The 21,929-nt window shown below is 42.0% G+C and overlaps 1 protein-coding gene across 2 annotated transcripts in view; it reads left to right on the plus strand.

Annotated features, from left to right (window-relative positions):
- Nucleotides 1–21,929, plus strand: part of LOC127968991 (protocadherin-15) — a 237,780-nt gene that overhangs the window by 80,471 nt on the left and 135,380 nt on the right. For both annotated transcript variants that reach the window (XM_052570531.1, XM_052570532.1), the window contains exons 11-12: nucleotides 1,083–1,289; nucleotides 4,450–4,584. In XM_052570531.1, the coding sequence (XP_052426491.1) occupies nucleotides 1,083–1,289; nucleotides 4,450–4,584 (342 nt within the window). The remainder of the gene's footprint in view (nucleotides 1–1,082; nucleotides 1,290–4,449; nucleotides 4,585–21,929) is intronic.

Genomic DNA, 21,929 nt, shown 5'->3' on the forward strand with positions numbered 1-21,929 from the left:
TAAAATTTGATTCATTTGTGTTATTTGACTACACTGATGCACTCTCTGTTTTGTGCAGTAGATTCAGTGGCAGTATTGAGCTATTGTTGAATAAATATTGCAGGAAACATTGAGTATTTTAGTATGGCATTCAAAAAGTGTTGAATACACATAATATGAACAATGAATCAGCAACTGAACTGGTTTAACTTTCACAGTGTAAAAAAAAAAAAAAAAAAAACTGCTAGTGTGTGATTCATTAAAAAAAAAAAACAGACTCATTCGAGTTATTTGTGTTGTAAACACACTATACTAATTGTACTGTCTGTTTTATTAAGTAGATTCAATAGCGATGGCATGCTATTGTTCAATGAATATTGCAGGAAACATTGTCAAGAGAATTTTAGTGTGATATTAAGTCAACTTCAGAAAGTGTTGAATACATGTAAAATGAACAATGAGCCAGTAACTAAACCAATTTAACTTTCACTGTTTATGAATCGGTATGTCTTTAATGCATTAAAACGAGCTGACTTATTACAGTCATTTGTGTTGTAATCAAACTACACTAATCAGTGTTGTGCCACACTAGAATACATTTTGGCTGGAAACTTTTAGTACTGTGTTCAGTCAACTTTAAAAAGTGTGGAATTTTAACAAAACAAGGACTCTTTCAGATCTGCATGGAGCCATTACACCATGGAGTTTTGAAAATCCATGACATTTTAATCCAAAATCCTCCGTTCAGAATTTTCAGACATTCATTTTTTTTTTGTTAGTTTTATATAGGTGAACAACGTGTAAGTGAATGCTGCTGGTGAGGTAGGAATTCGAGCATTAGTTACTCCACTAAATATTCAGGAGCTTGGAGCACTTGGGTGCATGCCAGACTCTGAGAGAATTAAGTTTGGGATTGACCTGAATTAATCAGCCATGGTCTTTATTTAATTTAGAGGGGCAAGTCTGTAGATAGTGTTAAGCCAGCGTATGCCCGTAGAGGCTTATCACATTGCCCTTCTTATATGTGCAGCATGTAACCCCCAAAAAATCTTTTTTTCACACCAGTATCCCAATCTCTCAACTCATGGCATTCCTTTTTCTAGGCAGAGCAGGATAACGGACACCCTCTCCCGGCGTTCGCTAATCTCCACATTGAGGTGCTTGATGAGAACAATCAGGCGCCGTATTTCCAGGTGGCCACTTATCATGGATTCATCTCGGAGTCTGCTCCGCTGGGCACAACTATCTCGAGCAGTGCCAATCTCTCCACCCCCCTCACCATTATCGCCCTGGATAACGACATGGAGGAGGTGAGGAGTCTCTCTTTCTGTGCCGGTGCTCAGACGGCAATCATTTTCACATGTCCTGAGGGATATATGTGTGTCTGTGTGTGTATAGAAATGTTCCTCGGAAGTTAACCAAAGCTGCTCTATGGAGCATTTAGAAAAGCAAATTAAAATTGAAAACAGCATCAGAGATATGGTCTCAGAGGCTCGCACTTAGAGACTTATTGGGGAGGTGCTTACGCTGCGCTAATGTTCTCCTGAGAGTTCTCTCTTTGCAATTATCACTGCTTTATAGATGGCAAAGACAAAGTACTTAGTACACAGGAAACTCTGACAAACATCTCCTACTTTAAAGGGACAGTGCAGCCAAAAAAAAAAAATTGATTATTTAATCAACCTCAGGAAGTTCTAAATAAGTGGAACACCACAGAAGATGTTTTGAAGAATGCTCATGCTGCTTGTTTCCATGCTACTCTCTCTAGGCTGTAGTATTTATTTATTTATTTTATTTTTTTTTTTTAATGTTTTTGCATTACTGGTCGAAAGTGAGGAATTATTTATTTATTTGGAAGAAGTCTCTTATGCTCTGACAAAGCAAGGCTGCATGTATTTGATCAAAAATAAAGTAAAAACAGTAATATTGTGGAATAATGTTTAATGTTTTAAAAAAAAAAAATTTATTCATGTGGTGGCAAAGCTACTTTTGGAGAATCATTATTCCTGTCTTCAGTGTCACATGATCCTTCACAAATCATTGTAATATGCTTATTTTTTATTTATTATTATTATTATTATTATTATTATTATTATTATTATTATTATATATTGGTCCTGGAATGCGTACTAATATTTACAAGTTTTAAAAGTTTTTAATGCTTAATATTTATTTATTTTATTTATTGAAAACTACTTTAATAAATAGGAAGCATTTGAAATCAAAATAATTTGTAATGTTATACATTTGAAATAATATATTTTTATTTACTGTACCTATGAAGAATTTATGTACTAATTATTATATTAATTTTATTTTATATTTATTGTTGTTGTCGTTATTTATTTATTTTACTTTTTAATGGTAGTGCAGCACAAAAGCAGCATAAACTGCATTCAACTTCAGACAAGATTTCAACTTTGATAAAAAAAAAAAAAATATATATATATATATATATATATATATATATATATATATATCTTTCTTGAACACCAAATGAATGCTTCTTGAATGATCATGTGGCATGAAGTAACAGCTGCTGAAAATTCAATCACAGAAGAAAAAAATAGTAGTAATTATTCCAAAAGTAGCAGCATGGACATTTTGTAAAACATCTTCTTTTATGTTTTGGGAAAGAAATAGTCATAGAGGTTTGGAATGACATAAGGTTGAGTAAACAACACCAGAATTTTCATTTATGGGTGAATTATCCCTTTAATCCAATAAGTCTTAGAGATAGAAAATGCTGTAATGTCAAGCATATGTTTTGTCTCCCATGTAAAGCTGAATCCTGGTGATGTGCCTGTAGGTATTAATGAAATTAAATTAATGAGACGTGTGAAGTGAAAAGCCCTTGTTTGCCTTCTCTCTCTTCACTCATTTTCGCTGTGCTGTGTTTTTGTATCGTTCTGTTTGCTCAATTCTTTGCATGATTACTCCTCTGCATCTTGTTTATTGATTTTCATTCACATTTTGGGCAGACTATTTTACTACACACAATTTTACTGTAAAATTACATGTAAAGTGATGTTCAACTACTTATTACCTATTACTTATTATTAACAGGTTTTTACTGTAGCATTTTTATTATAGCATTTTTTTTTTCATTCAAACTTTTTTTTTAAAGTATAGCATTGCATAATCCTTGTTACATAAATGCATGTAAATGTAAAGAAATACAAATGCAAGTATAATTTACTTAGATGACAGTTTATTGCGCTTATGTACCATTTAAATAATTGTGAAATCACTCATTTCTTTTAAAATCCAGTTAAAATGGGATTCTTTATGAAATTAAAGATTAAGGTTAATGAGAAGTATTGCTGTAACATTAATGAAATATATTTGCTATATTTTATTTCTGTTTCCTTAAATAAGGACATGCATTTAAAACATTTTGCAATTAATACTCACTCGAAAATATATGTGCTGTGCACTGTTCAAGAGGTCAGCAGGCAGTATCTGCATCCAGATATCCTGGCATGAAAAATGTATGTACTGCAAGGGCATAATGGCTGAATTAATAGTCTCCATCGGTTGTAGCACTGGGGGAATTTCAGCTGGCATAAACTGCAAACAGCTCATATAGATAATGGTTGGTGGAATTGAAGGCACTGCATGAAATTCCAGTGTTTCAGAACATTTCTAAAGTTAAAAATTTATTAAGCCTCTTATGCGCACTAAATCACTTTTTTGAAGGAGAAACTGTATATTGTGAAATATTATTACAATCAAAACAAACAATTTGAAAAAGTAACTATTTGAAAATGTATTCATTTTACATCAAGAAAGTGACTGCATCCTAAAAGCAACTACAAAAACAGTAAAGACACATGAAAGATCATGTGACACTAAAGACTGGAATAATGATGCTGCAAATTCAGCTTTGCATCACAGGAATAAAGTACATTTCAAATATATTCAAATAGAAAACAGTTATTTTAAAGTGTAATACTGTTTCACAATATTACTGTTTTACTGTGTTTGTGATCATATAACTGCAGCTTTAGTGAGCTTTAGGGAAAAATATGTATTCCAGCATTTACATGATAATATTGTGTTTTACCTCAATGCTGATACAACACTTAACATCTCAGATGCTTTATTTTTTCAGATTTCATAAGCATGAAAGTGCATTTTCAGCTGCTAGCTGAGTCTTGTAATGCTGTTGCTCTTGTATAATCTCTTTAGATATTTATGTACTTATTAGTTTACTTTGATATTTCAGATATCAATGTTTTAGACTTCAGAAGGTGGTGCTTTTGAAATTTCTTTTAGAAGGTTTTGGGTTGTTTATCTCTCTTTTGGCTGGAGTTCTCCTTTATACAGTGTGTTTCTCTAATGCACTGGGTTTTATGAGCGTTTTTCCCCATCCTTAGCAATTTGCATAGTCATATTCCCAGCATGCTCTATTTTCTGATGTCTCTGGTTTCTGACACGGGAACCTACGTTGATTTATTTGCACTGCAGACGAAAGATCCCATGGTGCGTATCTCTCTGGACAACTACAACAGCATCTTTGCAGTGACGCCAAGTGGGATGGCACGCTACCTGACACTACTGAGGCCCGTGGACCATGAAGAACAGCCGAGTTATGTCTTCACGGTAAGGGCTCCATGCCACCTTTCCTTGACAAGCCTGCTTAGCTCTCTCTCTGTCACTGGGGCTTGCAGCTTTTGTGTGAAGGACTTTGTCTAAATTCGCTTCTCCACACACTACTCGATTTTTCACTCTGGGGGTATTTTTAAAACTGTACACTGCACTAAAGGAATTCTGATCAAGTGCAAGCCATGCGGTAATACAGATTCTCATTTCAAGTGGCTCAACCTAAGGATGTGATGTGGATCAGTGACAAATCACACAAAATTCCCCAAGTAATATTTTATTTATTTATTTAACTTGGAAAAATAATCTATATTTTAATAGCTTTGAAATAAAATACGCAATACAGAATATCTGGCCTTCTTACAATTTCACAGAGGGACATGGTTTTGTTTTATAAATGAGAATGAGTACTATTAATATGATGTTTTAAGGCATATCGATGCAACCATGATTTATCAGAGAGACTGTAATTAACAACAGAAAAAAAAAAAAAAAAAAAATATATATATATATATATATATATATATATATATATATATATTGTAGCAACAATCACTTTCTGGGGAATAATTAACTCAAATGAAGTGAATATTCATGAGTCTATGAATATAACGTGCTTATTGCTTACAAATATTAAATTACCCAAAGAGGGAATATTTAATCATTTAAAGGTAACCTTTACTAGAATTAATTTAAGTTAATCTAGACAATCTGTTCGTCCAGCGAACTGGAAGCTAGACTTCCTTATCAAAATTCAATAAAAATACCCTTCTTACAAACTCCAAGAAATATTAATCTTCTGATCAGGAAAAAACAATATTTTCTGTGTCTGTACTACTAAGATTACTGAAATTAATTCATATAAAACAAAGCTCGTAGCGTAGATCACACGATTCAGGGACTTCGATCTCAATGAGCAATAAAACAATTCAATTCAAGCAAATTATAGGATTTAATAAAAACAGACTAAAGAGTACATAACTACAATTCACACGGAGTAAATATGAGTATATAGCAAAACGAAAATACAATTTAAACAAGGTAAATGAACAAGAATAATAATGAGATAAATGAGAGATAGAGATAAAGAGAGAGAGAGAGAGAGAGAGAGAGAGAGAGAGGGAGAGAAAGTGAAAGTGAAAAGCAATCTCAGCGTGGCAATTTCAAACAGTTGACTTTACAAGAGACCCCAAGTCATTGAATGATTTCACAAACATGGAATAGCCTAGACAACCTTAAACAGCAATTTTAGTTGCGATATAAGAAAGTACTTGCTTTGATCTGGCTCTTGTGCGTAGCTGCGCTCAAATTGTCCGGTCTGTGCGGCCTCAGCGTGGTTCTTTCCAGAGCAGATGATACGCGAGCTCGATGGTTAACGCGAAGGTAAACTTTGCCAAAAGATGACTAGACTTAAGTTCGTTTGGCTCGTGAAGGCAATTGAACGAAGTCAAATATCAGCAGACAATAAAGAAAAACTAGAATGAAACGAAAAGTAAAGAAGAATAACGGAGAACTTCTTGAAGTCCGGTTGCAAAGCTGGTAATCCTCTTTTCTCTCTGGCGGAATGCCCAGAATACAGGTTTCCCTGAGCTTTTAAGTAAATCTAGGTTTACACCTATTTTTTTAGTATGAGCCAATGAAGTGTAAACAAACTAAGGCGGGAAAAATCTTCTTTGTTTGCTGATCTCCGCCCACTGGTCTAATTTATGGCGATGTCAAAGTTAAACACTTTTCTTAAGCAAGATCGTTCCTCTGACACAATGCATCTTTTTGTAATTTGCTATCAAGATTCGTTACAGTCGCGTTTTTACGATTATACCGACACTAAGAACTAGGCTTTTACCAGTCCCGTATCCGAAGATACAGACTTACTATTAACTAAATGCATCTAAAGTTTGCATTAAACACACAGTAACATTCAGATATTCCACTATGCCGCATACATACATTTGAGCACAAAAAGGGAGACATTAAAATACATTTAGAGGTAGTTTTAGTACAAGAAGGTCCATGGGCCAGCAAAAATGCTTGTGCCTGTTTTTGAGTGTATGTGCGTCTGTTTCACTGGAATGTGCGATCAAGAAGGGGGGTTGTTTGTCTTCCCTTTTGAAGTTCGATATCGCATCTCTGGATAGTCTCCAAGGTGTTATAACTCTCATCCCCGCCAGGACATTGCCGTCATGGCGGCGCCCAGGGTGGTGAGTTATGTTGTAAGAGGGTTGTAAAACGAAAGTCCTTGTTTTTTCTTTAACTCACGTTCTGGTCTTTGAGTGTAGAATGTGTCAAAAGGGTCAGGGTTCATTAACATGGAACAGATGGTTGAATACCATCCGCTCATTGGTGTTACATTCCCCCTTTGTGGTCGGATGATGCCCTGTGGTCATTATCGGACAACACCCACCACCATGGTCGGATGGCAGGTGAATCCTGACAGTCGGGTAGCAGGTGTTTGTTAGGGCTGAGGACTCAACTCGATGAGGTCCTTATCCGTCTCTGGTGTGTTACCTTCCCTTCGGGGTTTCCATCGGAGACTTCCAATCCTAGTTGTCTTGAGTTTAGCTGCAGAGATTCGCATCTCGTTGAGTTTCCTGTATAGGACTAAGGCCACGCCAAGGGTCAGGGTGTGGCCGACGACCATGGAGATGCACAGTGCTGTGTCAGCTGCAGTCCAGGCTTGGACAACAGGTGAGGTGTTCAGGATGGGTAATCGAGACAAGGCTTGGAGGGCTGCGTCGACGGGAGCAATGTCAATGAGCTGAGGCCCGCCTTTTTCAATCCACAGTTCCAACTCCGGACCTAGGGTGAAGTTGTAGTTCTTGAAGAAGGATGGGATTTCTAGTTCTGATTGGTACTCTTCACTCGGAAGATGGTATAAGGCCAGATCGTCGAGGTGGAGGATGGCCCCTCGTGGGACTTGAATCCACATGCTCTGGTCGAGCAGATTGACACGGGTGGCTGTGTCATGCTGGTCGTACGTCAGTGTAGCGGTACGTACTGGAGTGTTAACGAGCCATCTATCACCTACAATCTCAGCTTGCGTCTCGGTGACGTGGCGGCGAGGCTGGGCATCGGCAGGGCAACGCGTGTCGCTGATCATGGGTTGCAATCCGCAGATTCCATCAGTATTGTCTCTGAGAAATGGTTTGCTGGGGCAGAGGTAGTGAATGTCTTTAGTTAGGGTGCACATGTGCAGGTTTGGGGCTAAGTACAGCTGGGTGTTGCTGTCATGGTACGCCACCACCTCAGGGGTACGTATCTTGATATGAGTGTTATCCTTCCAGAACCCCACATTAACAATGTCTTTGAGTCTGTAGATTCGGCTTGACTCTATGATGGGTAAGTTCAGGAGGAAACTCATCTCCTTCTGCTCAGGATCCACGTAAAGGGGAATAGCACTACCTAGAGAGTAGGCAAGGTGGATTTGCATAGGATCAGTGGGTGTGGTGATGGCGGAAGCCAGCACATCTTGCACCAAGCTTAGGGGTATCAGGTATGGTGGAATTCTTCCCATGGCTAGACTGTCGATGGAAGAACTCACTTCCCGTAGCATGTCAGTCATTAATGCTGTGACCAGCTGCGTTTGGGCAAAGTCATTCTGGAACACAGTGAACAGCTGTTTCATGGAGTTCATGGTCTGGTTCAAAAGCACGCTGTGGGTGTTGAGAATGACCACAGTTCCTTTCAAAGTCTTTCCAATGGTTTGCAAGGATGCACTCTGTGTAGTGAGTTGCTCTTTTAGCTGTGGAAGTTCAGTCTGAATTTCAGCCACATGCCGTCTCACAGTGGCTATATTTACTGCATTGACACTGGACATACCGATGTTGAACAGAGTTCCAACAGCAGCGGCGGCTCCGAGCAGCGCTCCCAGGAAACGTTTGGGGCGGCGGTTGTGTCCACCTAGTTCCGCCTGGGTAACAGTCATCTTCTCAAGTTGGTTGAGCATGTGCTTGACATCGGCCTCGGCGTGCTGGAGGGAATCCTCTGTCCAACGGGCACCGGCCCAGCTGTACTGGGCTACTGCGCGGGGGTAGTGTGCTCTGTAGACGTTGCGGGGGTCGAGTCGAACGTATACTTTCTGGGTGTACGTCCGACAATTCGTGATCAGGAGTCCCGGTTGCTCTCTCAATACAATGCCCGAGGCAGGACCCGGTGTGATAATGTCTGATGACGGCTGGCCTCTGGTTGACTGGAGGCACAGGATGAGAATCCACAGCAGCATCCTGTTACAGGCCAGAGAGAGAGAGAGAGATGGGGAGGAAAAGGGAAAAGAGAGAGAGGGAACAGGTCAGTGAGGTTTGTCCCGGGTTGGATGGGACAGTCTTTTCGCTTCGATGGCGGCGGTTGGTGTTTAGCTTGCATTGGCCCCTCCCTGTCTTTCTCTGCTAGTGGCCACATGTCTCTTAATCTGGTTACGGTGGACCCATTTGAGAACTGGTTCTCTCGATCCCCGACTTAGCTGGATTTGGTACGCAACTGGGGAGAGTTTGTTCATAATCTCATGAGGTCCCGTCCAGTGTGGCAGGAATTTCTTTGACAGCCGCTGGGGGCCTGTCTGAGTTGGCGGGGTGAAGCGGTAATACAAGACCCTGTCGCCCACATTCAGTTCCTGGTGTGACGCTTTCCGATCATAGTATGCTTTCTGGCCTTCAGCGCTTTTTTGCAGGTGTTGCTGGGCAAAAGCAAACGTTGTTTTCAAGTGTCTATGGAGCTCGTCAAGGTACTGGAATGTGGTGTAAGCAGTGACAAGGTTGGAGTCTCCTGGTTGATACAGCAAGTGTAGTGGCAGGGTCATCTGCCGCCCAGTCATGAGTTCAAAAGGGGACACCCGTGTTGATTCCTGTGGGGTGGCTCTGATGGCCATCAACACAAGGGGTAGTTTCACATCCCAGTCTTTCTGATTAGCAGACACATACTTTTTCAGCATGGCGACCACCGCTCTGTTCGATCTCTCTACCTGGCCGGATGCAATTGGATGGTGGCTGATGTGTAGTTTAGCTTGTACCCCTAGGCATTTCCAGATCTGTTGCATGATCTCGGCCGTGAAGTGGGTACCTCTGTCTGAGTTGACTCTCAGTGGCAATCCGAACCGGGAGAAGATATGGTTCATCAGGAGGTATGCAGTGGTTTGGGCAGTGTCATTGGGTGCTGGCAGACACTCTACCCACTTGGTAAACTGGCACACCACCGTAAGGAAGTACTTGTTGCCTCTTGTTGATCTGGGCAGGGGCCCTACCCAGTCGATTTGGAGGTCTGACCACGGGAACGTGATCCCTCTGCGTTGCAGTGGGGCTCTGTGGTTTGGGTTTGCTGGTGTGAACTGGCAGCACACAAGACATTCTCTGACGTACTCTGCCACATCTTGTTGCATGCCGGGCCAGAATGCCACCTGTCTCAGTGTGTCATACGTGGCTCTGGCACCGTGGTGTCCAGCACATGGTGTGTCGTGGGCGTACATTAGCATTACCCCCTTTTGGCATCGTGGCACCACGAGCCGTGGCGATGTGCTGTCATCAGGTGCAAACCACAGAATGTCGTCTTGTACACGTAGCATGTGTCTGGTGTTATACAGGTGTCGGAGGCACGAGTCATCATTGAGCTCAGCTTCAGTGATAGGGTGGTTGGAGGGGTCAGAGAGGTGGTTAAGAATTGTCTTTATGGCAGTGTCAGAGGCTTGCATATCCGCAATGTCGTTGTTGGAGATCTGCGGAGTTAGCGATAGCGACTGTGAGGCGGGCACTGCCACAGGTGAAGGTCGTTTGCTGCGGGTTAATACTGCAACATCGGGGCTGGGTGTGGGTTCTGGGGGTGACCACACCTCCCCGTGTAGTGCGCCTGTTTTGGCGAGGGCGTCGGTTTTATCATTTAAGTCTTTGTCCAGCCCTGGTAGCTTAGAGTGTCCTTTTACCTTCTTCCAGTACACAGTCATATTGTGCATTTCGGTGATGTTATCACATTCTTGGAACAGGTGTTGGTGTTTGACTGGCTTGTTGTTTGCCGTTTTGAAACCATTCTGTTTCCAGCCGGTAAGGTGGCACACAAAACTGAGTCTGGCATAGTTAGAGTCTGTACAGATGAGGATTTCTCTGATGTCATGGGCTGATGCGATCTGCAGAGTTATGAGAATGGCTGCTATTTCTGCATATTGTGATGACTGGGGACCTAACTTGAAGTGTTGTGGGGAACATGGCTGGTCGTTGACCCACAGCACTCCTGCACCTGCCTTGAGGATGCCATCGTGGTTGTAGGAGCATCCATCGACGTAGGCTGTGAGCATGCCCTGACACGCATTCTCTTCAAAGTACCTGTGACAGGTCGGTTGTTGCTGTTGGGGTTCTTGCACGCCCATTTCTTCTGCAGATATGTTATCAGAACAGTTTTGGCATGCGGCCAGTCCATTGCCCAGGGCAGACTTGTGATTCTGTGCATACCGTGCCTCAACATTGCGTCCTTGGAGAGCCATTAACCATGTGGCTATGCGTGAATTGGTGACCACGCCATCTCGGATTCGCTGGCTGTTGAGGAACATTACTGGCTGGTGGCAAGTCTCTATGATAACTTTCTGTGCCCCAATGTAATTGGAGAATCGCTGAATGGCCCATACAGTGCAGAGCAGAGCTTTTTCACAGTCTGAGAACTTACACTCTGGTGGAAGCAGTGTCTTGCTGGCATAGGCAACTACTTTCTTGTCTTGATCATGCCGTTGGTACAGGCCAGCACTGAGACATTGGTTGGAGAACCCAGCTTCCAGGTAGAATTCCTTTTGTGGATCGGGGTAAGCAAGACACGGAGCTGTGCATAAATGTCTTTTTAGTTCTTTCATGGCGTGTTCTTGAGCCTCTGACCAGACGAAAGGGCAGTCCTTTTTTAGCAGAGCTGTCAGAGGTCTGGCAATGTCCGAGTAGTTTTCGATGAACTGTCGAGAGTAATTGCATACCCCTAGAAAACTCCGCAGCTCAGAGACGTGGGTGGGAGGCTTGATGTTCTGAATGGCATGAATGCGGTTTGACTGAGGTTCAATGCCTTGGGATCCGATGAGCAGGCCCACGTAGTTAACCTTAGTTCGGCACCACTGTCCTTTGTGGAGGGCGATCTTGGCTCCGGCGGTGGATAGTTGGTTCAAAACATAGTCTATTTCTTTCAGGTGGTCGGCCACCGTTGTGCTCTTCATGAGAACATCGTCTACATAGATCAGGTTGCCTCTCATTCTAGCGTCTGGGCAGGCTTTGTTCAGAAAGATGTTGAATTCGGCTGGTGAGTTGGCGTAGCCGAACGGACACCTGTTGAAGGTGAACTGTCTGTTGCCAAATGTGAATGCCAACTTGTGTTGGTCTTCCGGGTGCACCGGAATGGTCCAGAATCCAGAGGCCACATCAAGTGTAGAGAAGATTGTGGCTCCTCTGATTCGGGGTAGTTCTTGTTCTAGCTGGGTCATGGGCCATCGTGACAGCGGCACCTGTTGATTCAGTTTCCTGTAGTCAATGGTGGGTCGCCATTTGCCGTTAGGTTTGAGGACGGGCCAGATGGGGGCTGAGTAGGTGCTGTTGCATGGACGGATGACCCCCTTTTCAAGCATAGATTCGATGATCTCCTGCACTGGTTCGTGTGAGGCGATGGGAATCTTGTACTGTCTGACAAAAGTGGGAGGAGCATCAGGGTGCGTAGGGATGCGCACCGTGTGGAGGTTGGTGAGACCACAGTCTAGAGAGTCTTTGGCAAAGGATTCTTTGAACTTATACAGAACTTGTCTGAGTCCTTGACGATCTGTATCGCTTTGAAGTGCATTAGCGTCTTGTAGAATTTGCTGCACTTGAGATTCAAAACCTGGGTAAGGCTCCTCCATCGGTATGTCATCAGTCGGGTTGGCATTGAGAGGTGTAGTAGGTTCATGAGCCTCACCGACGTTCTTGTGGGAGACTGTGTATATTGTGAGGTGTTCATCCTCGGTCAGCTCCGTTCTGCACACTTGGTCTTTAGGCACCGACATAACAGATGTGATGGCAATGAGTTTGAAGGGTGCAGTGAACAATGTACTGTCTGTACTCCCTTCGGGTATCAGTGCGGGTGGAATGGGACCAATGACAGGTAGTACAAGTTCAAAATCATGAAAGTCATGGCTTACTAGCCATCCCAGCCGGTAGGCCTTGGGAATGTTGATGTCAGTTGCCGTGCAGTTGTTGAACAGGATGTAGACTACACGAGATGACACTTCAGTGAGGGGTATGGCTTCCAGTGTGAGTCCGAGTTCCACACATTCAGGTGAGGGTTGGAAGAAACCCAGCGTGTGGTTTAAGGTTTGACCCCATCGCATGTTGAGCCGAATAGCGACCCCTTTGGTGTAAGCTGGTACCACCGTTTCCTGTTCGTTGACTAAAGTGCAGACTTCTGGGATGGTCTGCCCTGATATGAGGTTGTCATGGTTGATGGAAACATGTGGCTGCAAAGTCAATGGGGCCCATACAACTTCATTAAAAGTGTCCACATGAGCCTTGAGGCGAATCAAGAGGTCTGCTCCAATGTAGACATCGTGTGGCAGGTCCGGAAGGACCAGGAAATAATGAGTCAGGCACCGATAATTCCATTTCACATGCAAAGCGCAGATTCCTCTAGCAGACACCATTGAGGATGGGTGTGAGTTCAAAGGAAAACGAGTGCGCTTGCTGGCATAAGGGAGGTCAGGTGTCTTCTCAGTGATTGCATTGTATAGTGACAGACTAATGGCTGAGTTGTCTGCCCATATGGCCAGAATACTGTCCGTTGTTGTTATATCATGCAGCTGCAGTTCGGTTTTGACCTTGGGACAGTAGGTATCAGAGTCTTTAGTGGCCTCGAAGGTACAGAGGATCGAACTTGAGCCTTGGTTTGTTGTTGAGGCTGGATACCTATGGCTGGCTGCCGGGGTTCCCGTGACCTCTGTGACCCGACAGTCTGGCTCTGTGGGAATTCTCGTGACCTCTGTGACCTGACCGTCTGGCACCGTGGGAATTCTCGTGACCTCTGTGACCTGACCGTCTGGCACCGGCGACCTGTGTGGTTGGAGGGGAAGAGGTTCTCGCACTTGAGCCCAGACTTTCAGCTGTTTGAAATCTAGTAAAGGCTCAAAGCGATCAAGCAGGTCTTTCCCGATGAGAAATGAATAATTGTTCATTGGTGAGACATAAATAGGATGTACTAGGCTCATAGGTCCGATCGTCAGGTGGATGGGAGCTACATTTCTGAGCTGGATGTCATTTTGGCTGTATGACTGCACATTCAGCTTGCAAGTGTGAAAATTTAGAGTTCGATTCTGTCTCTGAGCTTCAAATTTGAGCTTATTAAATAGTTGAGCCGAAATCAACGTGAGGTCTGACCCTGTGTCCACAAGGGCTTCGAGTCTCATTTCCTTTTCTAAAGTGATGGTTAGGTAGAGTTTCCGAGCCACTCCCTTCTCGATCAGGTTCCCCAGGAGTTTTGGTGTTGGGGCTTGTGTGTTGATCGATAAGCAGTTAGGGTATGTTTTGTGTGTTTCGTTGTGGGTACAGATAACCAAAACAGCACTTTCTGGCACCTCAGTGTGTGGGATGATGCTTTCTTGGTCAGGAGGTGCAGACGTCAGCTGGACTGAGTGGGTGTTGCTATTGTTTGATGAGGCAACAGCTAGTTCAATAGTTCGTGGTTGACAAACAGTGTTCTGTGTGCTTGGTTCAGTTGTGGAGACGTTGGGAGTGGTGCTGGTTTCAGGCATAAGGTTTAGTCATGCGGTGTCTGGTTTATCCTTCTTGTCCTCCTTGTGAGGTTTCTGTTGAAGGAACTCTCTCAGTATTCTCAGAAGTTCTGCAGCTTCGGATGTGGCTGCACTTTCCTTTTTAGATGTGGGCTCAGCCTTGAGTTTCCAAGCATCACGTCGAGAGTGTTCCCCCTCCCGCCTCCCTGGGCTTGGTGTTCTGGAGGCTGGAGGTTGGCTAGTTCTGGGTCGCCGGCCGGCTTCCCAGGTGCCCCCCCCCTTTTGGTTATGGGAGGGGCGAGGCCGGTCCCAGGATATTCCAGAGCGGTCGTTCTGGTGCTTCGGACGGGCACCACCACCGCGACCGCGCTGCCCTCTGCTGGCTTGGAACGGTCTTGACTCTCGGTTGATGGGTGTATAACTGGGGTGCTGTTGGGCGCCCTCTAGGGTCAACTCTGAATGGGACTCAGAGACAGAGCAAATAGTTGGGTGTTTTACAGTCTTTTCTGACACAGTCTTTTGTTTGGTGTAGGCCTTATGTGCTAAATCACGTAACTGTTGCGTTGACATGCTACGCGGGCACGCTAACACTCCCAAATGGTGGCTGACAGTAGGATGGAGGTTTCGCAGAAACAAAGTTCGGAAGTTGACGTCTTCCTCCATGCCCGGTTCATTCCTTGCTCCGAAGTAGGCACGTCGCAGTCGGTTGTAGAAATTTGATGGGGTTTCAAGTCGACCTTGCTTGAGGTCCATTGCGGTTACTAGCCCTTGGTCTGATTCTGGATCAGAGAATTCACGCACCAAAGCTTTTCGCAGTTGCTGGTAGTCCATTTTGACAGTCTCTGGTTGACGGTCTAAGAAACTGCGTACCTCACGACTGGACGTAATTCTGAGCAGGTACAATTTGTCCCAAGTGGTTACGTTGGTGACAGTTTGCAAGTGAAAGTCTATATCTTGTAAATAAGCGTGAATGTCGTGGCCTCCTGCAGGATCTGGGTTGAACGTAGGGATGTTTCTAGCCAGCTTGTCCAGTTCTTTTGGAGTTATGTGTCCGTGGCTGGTGACCCGGACTTTCTGGAAGGGTTTTCCTTCCCCCACTGCTGACAGGGGTTCGTGGAGGCTGGCTGGTGACATTTTGAAAAGCAGGCTTTCACCCCCTTTTCCAGCTCGAAGTTCTTGGCTGACACGCTGGGGTTCACTGGCCAGGGGAAACTCTGTGGAGTGTGTTTCCTCTTTCTGTTCACGTTGCAGGCTATAAGAATGTTTCAGTTCTCTGTGAACCATGTCAAGTTCATCTATTAGAGAGTCTTTACGCTGTGTAAGGTCGTGGATTTCAGCTCGGGCCATTTCCAGGTGATTTTCATAGGCCTTCACTTTAGCATCTCTTTCTTTCAGTTCGATTTCAGCCCTTTCAAGGAGAGCGTCACCTTGTCGGAGCTTTGCCTCGAGTCTCTCTCGGATTTCTCTCTCCAAATGTTCTCTTTGGTCTGTGTCCAGACGAAGATTTTCCAGGGCATTTTGAAGTCTTTCCACTTCTTTCTGTAGTTCTGGATCTGTAGCGTTCTCTTTCTCGTGCTGGTCTTGGGTCTCGAGAAGTAGCTTATCTAGACGACTCTGGGTGTGGGCCTGATGCTGTAGGGCTTCCTCCACTCGAAGTCTCAGAGCCGCGGCTTCCTGCTCCAAGTCGTGGTTGCTCCTTTCGCTGATCCTTGCCTGGGCGATGAGGAGGTGAGCTAGGGTCCCTGTGATCCTGGCAAGTTCTTTGTGGGTGTAACTCTGCGTCGGATCGTTCGCCATCAGCTGGTCCATCTCAGTATCCAGTTGTCCCTGGCTCAAGTGCTGCAGGTCACTGGTGTCCTTTGGCAGGAAGGAGGTCGTCATCGTCTCCAGCCATGTCGCTAGCTGATCCCAAGGGACTGCGGGACTGGATGCACGCGACATCTTGGCTCACTGCGGACAAGAGAAGCACAACACACACACAAAGAGGCCAATGCAAGTTCGTTCTCTGGTTAACGAGCTATCGTACGGCTATGCCGTCTATAAGAATTTTTGGCTAACTGATGCAGACAGTTAGACAGGGAGGCGGGTCCAATTAGGGTCGGCCCAAAATAGAGACTTGACAGGGGATAGCCTCGTGGGTCACCTGGTGACACCGGCTGCTCGGTTGTCGCTCTACTACTTAGCTCTCCTTGGGGTCTCTCGGTGAACTGCAAGAAACAGAATCACAACAGCATGCAAAAAGGTGAAGATAGGAAAGAGCACCGTGAAAACAAAACACCAAATAAATTGGTCTGCAATGAAATGGAATGAATAAGAACGCTAGAAGTGTTAGGTAGAGAATTAAAAAAAAAAAAAATATTAAGCCTGCTGTTTTTCACAAGAGTTTCTGCTAGGGGCCTACAGCACGTGCGGCTAGGGGAGTAAGAGACCTAGGAAAAGGGTGTGGCTTACAGAGGAAAATGGACCAAACACTTAACATAAATATCAGGGGGAATATCTAATATTCTGCGCCTTATAATAAGTGGATAGGTTTTATCACTTTTGGTTCACCTGGTGGAATCCAGCGGCACGGTCAGCCTCCCTGGCGCTCCCAAACACTCAACCGCAGTGTCCCTGGCCCTCCGTTACTCTGACGTTGCGCCCTCTCAAACAGCTTGTGACTTTTAACACAACCGGCAACACCAAGATGTCAACCGCCAGACAGCACTACAAAATTGGGCTGTTCCCCAGAACCCTCTCTTTAGAAAAGAAAGTGGGCCCCGATTTAGCCCCCGGTTTAGGTACTGGTCCCAGAGATTGCGTCGTGTGTCAGCTGGACTGATTGATCACCGTTGGAGTGCCAAATTGCTGATGTCTTCCACTGCGTGGCGCAAACGAACAGAGATAAGAGGGACCGAGTTTCACTCACGGCCAGTGTTGTTAACGCCGGTTGGCCCCCTTGCTCACTGGAAACCTGAGATGACTGTCCAATCACCAAGGGAGTTCTACAATCAAATACACAAAGGATGAACAAAGGAAACTTAAAGTGAATTAAGGTTTGGTTTGTTTAATCATCAACTGAGTAAATATATATGTAGAAATGAGAGGTAACAGCTTTACCTAATAATGATAAAACAAAAGCTTATGATAATGATGGTAATTATCAAAATAACCTAAGCCAAAAGAGAGAAGAAAGATAAACAACAAAAAGGGCTATATAAAATAAAAATAAAAAGTTGAATAAAAACTAAAATAAAATAAATAAAAAAAAATAATAATAATAATAATAATAAAAATTAATAATAAAAAAAAATTAAAGAAAGAAAAAAAAAAAATTATAATAATAATAATAAAAAAAATAATAATAATAATAATAACAAAATAAATAACAAAAGACAGGAATGAGCACGGGAGAAGAAGAAGCTGGTTTTCACCACAAAGGGGGCGTATTCACTCTCTGTGGCTTATCCTGGTGGGCAGAAAACTTAATTCAAATTAAAAATTCAAAACTGGTTTAAATCTAAATTTAAAATAAGCAGGTGAGAAGAATTAATAGGAAAACTCGGAATAAATGCCCTATAATACCCAACGATAACAGTAATGTATCATTAATAATTATGAAGTTAATCAGAAAGGGTAAAAGTAGATGAAGCAATTCAAAACAGAACCGAAAAGAAAGAGATCAGAGAGATGCAAGCTGTGAACTGACTTAACAGGTTACTGCCACTAGATGGCTTACTTCCTTCTAAATGGGTTAATCAGTGGTTGGGCTGAGACACTTAATTTGCACTATTAAACAATTAAATTCTAATTCAAATCATGTTTGAACCAAATTCAAAGTAAATGTGAACAAAAACAGGCAAAAATTGTCTAATGCTGAAATAATATTCGCACGAGCAAAGCTGTTAATGCAAATAATTATTGATAATTTAGACAGCTAATTCAATAAATCACAGAGAGAAATAGAGGTTAGTAATTCGAGAGCCTTATCTGAAACGGCCAGAGATGGCACTCATGCAAGCTGGAATCAGAAGACAGGGCAACTTGAAACGTCTAAAATTCCCTCTGGTGTTTAGATAGCGGAATGACAGTCAGTTACACTATGGTCTAATCTCTGTGCGCTCATCAGCGCTGATTCTCTGCATCAAAATCGCAACTCACAAACAGACAAAGGTTTTATGACCCTTGAGGTGCTAAATTAAACAGCGCGTGAGGCCGGAGCTTTTCTCTAACCAACACAAGACTGTTAATAACAGATTTTGTCCATCTGTTTTACCTCCCATAAACATTTAACAAAATAGCACTTATGATTTAAATGTTTTAGGTTTAAAATCGGGTAGCTAAGCCAATTTAGACCAGGAGTTTTTTTTTTTTTTTTATCGTTTAAATTTTGAATATCACTGTGGCTCACCACGAAATTCAATAACGATACTTAATATGCAAGGCCTTTTTAACTGAATCAGAGGAACATCGCTCAGGTTCAGATTTACATATTACAATTAATAAAAGATTTCTTCATCTTTTAATTATTCATATGAAAATGTTGGTCTTCTCTTGACAGGAGACTTTTAACATTTACTGCAGTTTATTTTTATTAAAATAACAGTGACTATAGGTATTTTTAGAAACTGTTAGGCTGCTGTGCTGAACAGTTGCCTTTGTGCCAAATGAGTTCGCTCGAAGCGCGACTTAACTCACAATTCAAAAATGCGCATACATAATATTAACATCCAAAAATGCTCATGAAAATGAAAATGAATATTGCTCACAAAAACAAAGTTTGAACGCTGCCCGCATTCTCCACCATTTAATGTAGCAACAATCACTTTCTGGGGAATAATTAACTCAAATGAAGTGAATATTCATGAGTCTATGAATATAACGTGCTTATTGCTTACAAATATTAAATTACCCAAAGAGGGAATATTTAATCATTTAAAGGTAACCTTTACTAGAATTAATTTAAGTTAATCTAGACAATCTGTTCGTCCAGCGAACTGGAAGCTAGACTTCCTTATCAAAATTCAATAAAAATACCCTTCTTACAAACTCCAAGAAATATTAATCTTCTGATCAGGAAAAAACAATATTTTCTGTGTCTGTACTACTAAGATTACTGAAATTAATTCATATAAAACAAAGCTCGTAGCGTAGATCACACGATTCAGGGACTTCGATCTCAATGAGCAATAAAACAATTCAATTCAAGCAAATTATAGGATTTAATAAAAACAGACTAAAGAGTACATAACTACAATTCACACGGAGTAAATATGAGTATATAGCAAAACGAAAATACAATTTAAACAAGGTAAATGAACAAGAATAATAATGAGATAAATGAGAGATAGAGATAAAGAGAGAGAGAGAGAGAGAGAGAGAGAGAGAGAGAGGGAGAGAAAGTGAAAGTGAAAAGCAATCTCAGCGTGGCAATTTCAAACAGTTGACTTTACAAGAGACCCCAAGTCATTGAATGATTTCACAAACATGGAATAGCCTAGACAACCTTAAACAGCAATTTTAGTTGCGATATAAGAAAGTACTTGCTTTGATCTGGCTCTTGTGCGTAGCTGCGCTCAAATTGTCCGGTCTGTGCGGCCTCAGCGTGGTTCTTTCCAGAGCAGATGATACGCGAGCTCGATGGTTAACGCGAAGGTAAACTTTGCCAAAAGATGACTAGACTTAAGTTCGTTTGGCTCGTGAAGGCAATTGAACGAAGTCAAATATCAGCAGACAATAAAGAAAAACTAGAATGAAACGAAAAGTAAAGAAGAATAACGGAGAACTTCTTGAAGTCCGGTTGCAAAGCTGGTAATCCTCTTTTCTCTCTGGCGGAATGCCCAGAATACAGGTTTCCCTGAGCTTTTAAGTAAATCTAGGTTTACACCTATTTTTTTAGTATGAGCCAATGAAGTGTAAACAAACTAAGGCGGGAAAAATCTTCTTTGTTTGCTGATCTCCGCCCACTGGTCTAATTTATGGCGATGTCAAAGTTAAACACTTTTCTTAAGCAAGATCGTTCCTCTGACACAATGCATCTTTTTGTAATTTGCTATCAAGATTCGTTACAGTCGCGTTTTTACGATTATACCGACACTAAGAACTAGGCTTTTACCAGTCCCGTATCCGAAGATACAGACTTACTATTAACTAAATGCATCTAAAGTTTGCATTAAACACACAGTAACATTCAGATATTCCACTATGCCGCATACATACATTTGAGCACAAAAAGGGAGACATTAAAATACATTTAGAGGTAGTTTTAGTACAAGAAGGTCCATGGGCCAGCAAAAATGCTTGTGCCTGTTTTTGAGTGTATGTGCGTCTGTTTCACTGGAATGTGCGATCAAGAAGGGGGGTTGTTTGTCTTCCCTTTTGAAGTTCGATATCGCATCTCTGGATAGTCTCCAAGGTGTTATAACTCTCATCCCCGCCAGGACATTGCCGTCATGGCGGCGCCCAGGGTGGTGAGTTATGTTGTAAGAGGGTTGTAAAACGAAAGTCCTTGTTTTTTCTTTAACTCACGTTCTGGTCTTTGAGTGTAGAATGTGTCAAAAGGGTCAGGGTTCATTAACATGGAACAGATGGTTGAATACCATCCGCTCATTGGTGTTACAATATATATATATATATATATATATATATATATTATATATATATATATATATATATATATATATATAAACATAAACACAGATGTGAGTCTGGACCACAAAAACAGTCTTACTAACAGTTGGTGGGGTATATCTTTAGAAATAGGCAAAAATATTGTATTTTTGTTTTATGCCAGTAATCATTAGGATATCAAGTAAAGATCATGGTCCATGAATATATTTTGTAAATTTCCTACCGTAAATATATCAAAACTTCATTTTTGATTACTAATGTGCATTACTAACTCTTAATTTGGACAATTTTAAAGGTGATTTTCTCAATATTTAAATATTTTCAAATAGTTGTATCTGGGCCAAATATTGTCATATGCTAACAAAGCTTTATTATTCAGCTTACAGATTATGTATAAATCTCAATTTAGAAACTTGACACTTAAGTTTTGTGGTAAAGGGTCACATATATACATAAATCATTGCTTTTGAGTAGGAAACTTTCTTCCATTGTTGTATTGATTTATTGAATTTGTCCAATCAGTGACATTGACAATACAAATATTTACCGTATTTTTCGGACTATAAGTCGCACCTGAGTATAAGTCGCATCAGTCCAAAAATACGTCATGATGAGGAAAAAAACATATATAATTCGCACTGGACTATAAGTCGCATTTATTCAGAACCAAGAACCAAGAGAAGACATTACCGTCTACAGCCACGAGAGGTAATGTTTTCTCTTGGTTCATGTCTCTTAGTTCATTTCTCTTGGTTCATGTCAAATTAATTTTTATAAATAAGTCGCACCTGACTATACGTCGCAGGACCAGCCAAACTATGAAAAAAAGTGTGACTTATAGTCCGGAAAAAACGGTAATAAGAACGTGTGAATTGTCATCATATGAATACCCAGGATTAACTGTTAACCTGGGTAAATTGAGCAATATATGACCTGAATCAAGATAACCCAGGACTTAGTTTACCCAGGGTTTAGAATGACCCAGGTTTAAATATTTCAAGTATGAAGAGCCATAAAGACAAATAATGTGAAATTT

Source organism: Carassius gibelio, chromosome B12 (assembly GCF_023724105.1).
Source record: "Carassius gibelio isolate Cgi1373 ecotype wild population from Czech Republic chromosome B12, carGib1.2-hapl.c, whole genome shotgun sequence".
Lineage (NCBI taxonomy): Eukaryota > Metazoa > Chordata > Actinopteri > Cypriniformes > Cyprinidae > Carassius > Carassius gibelio.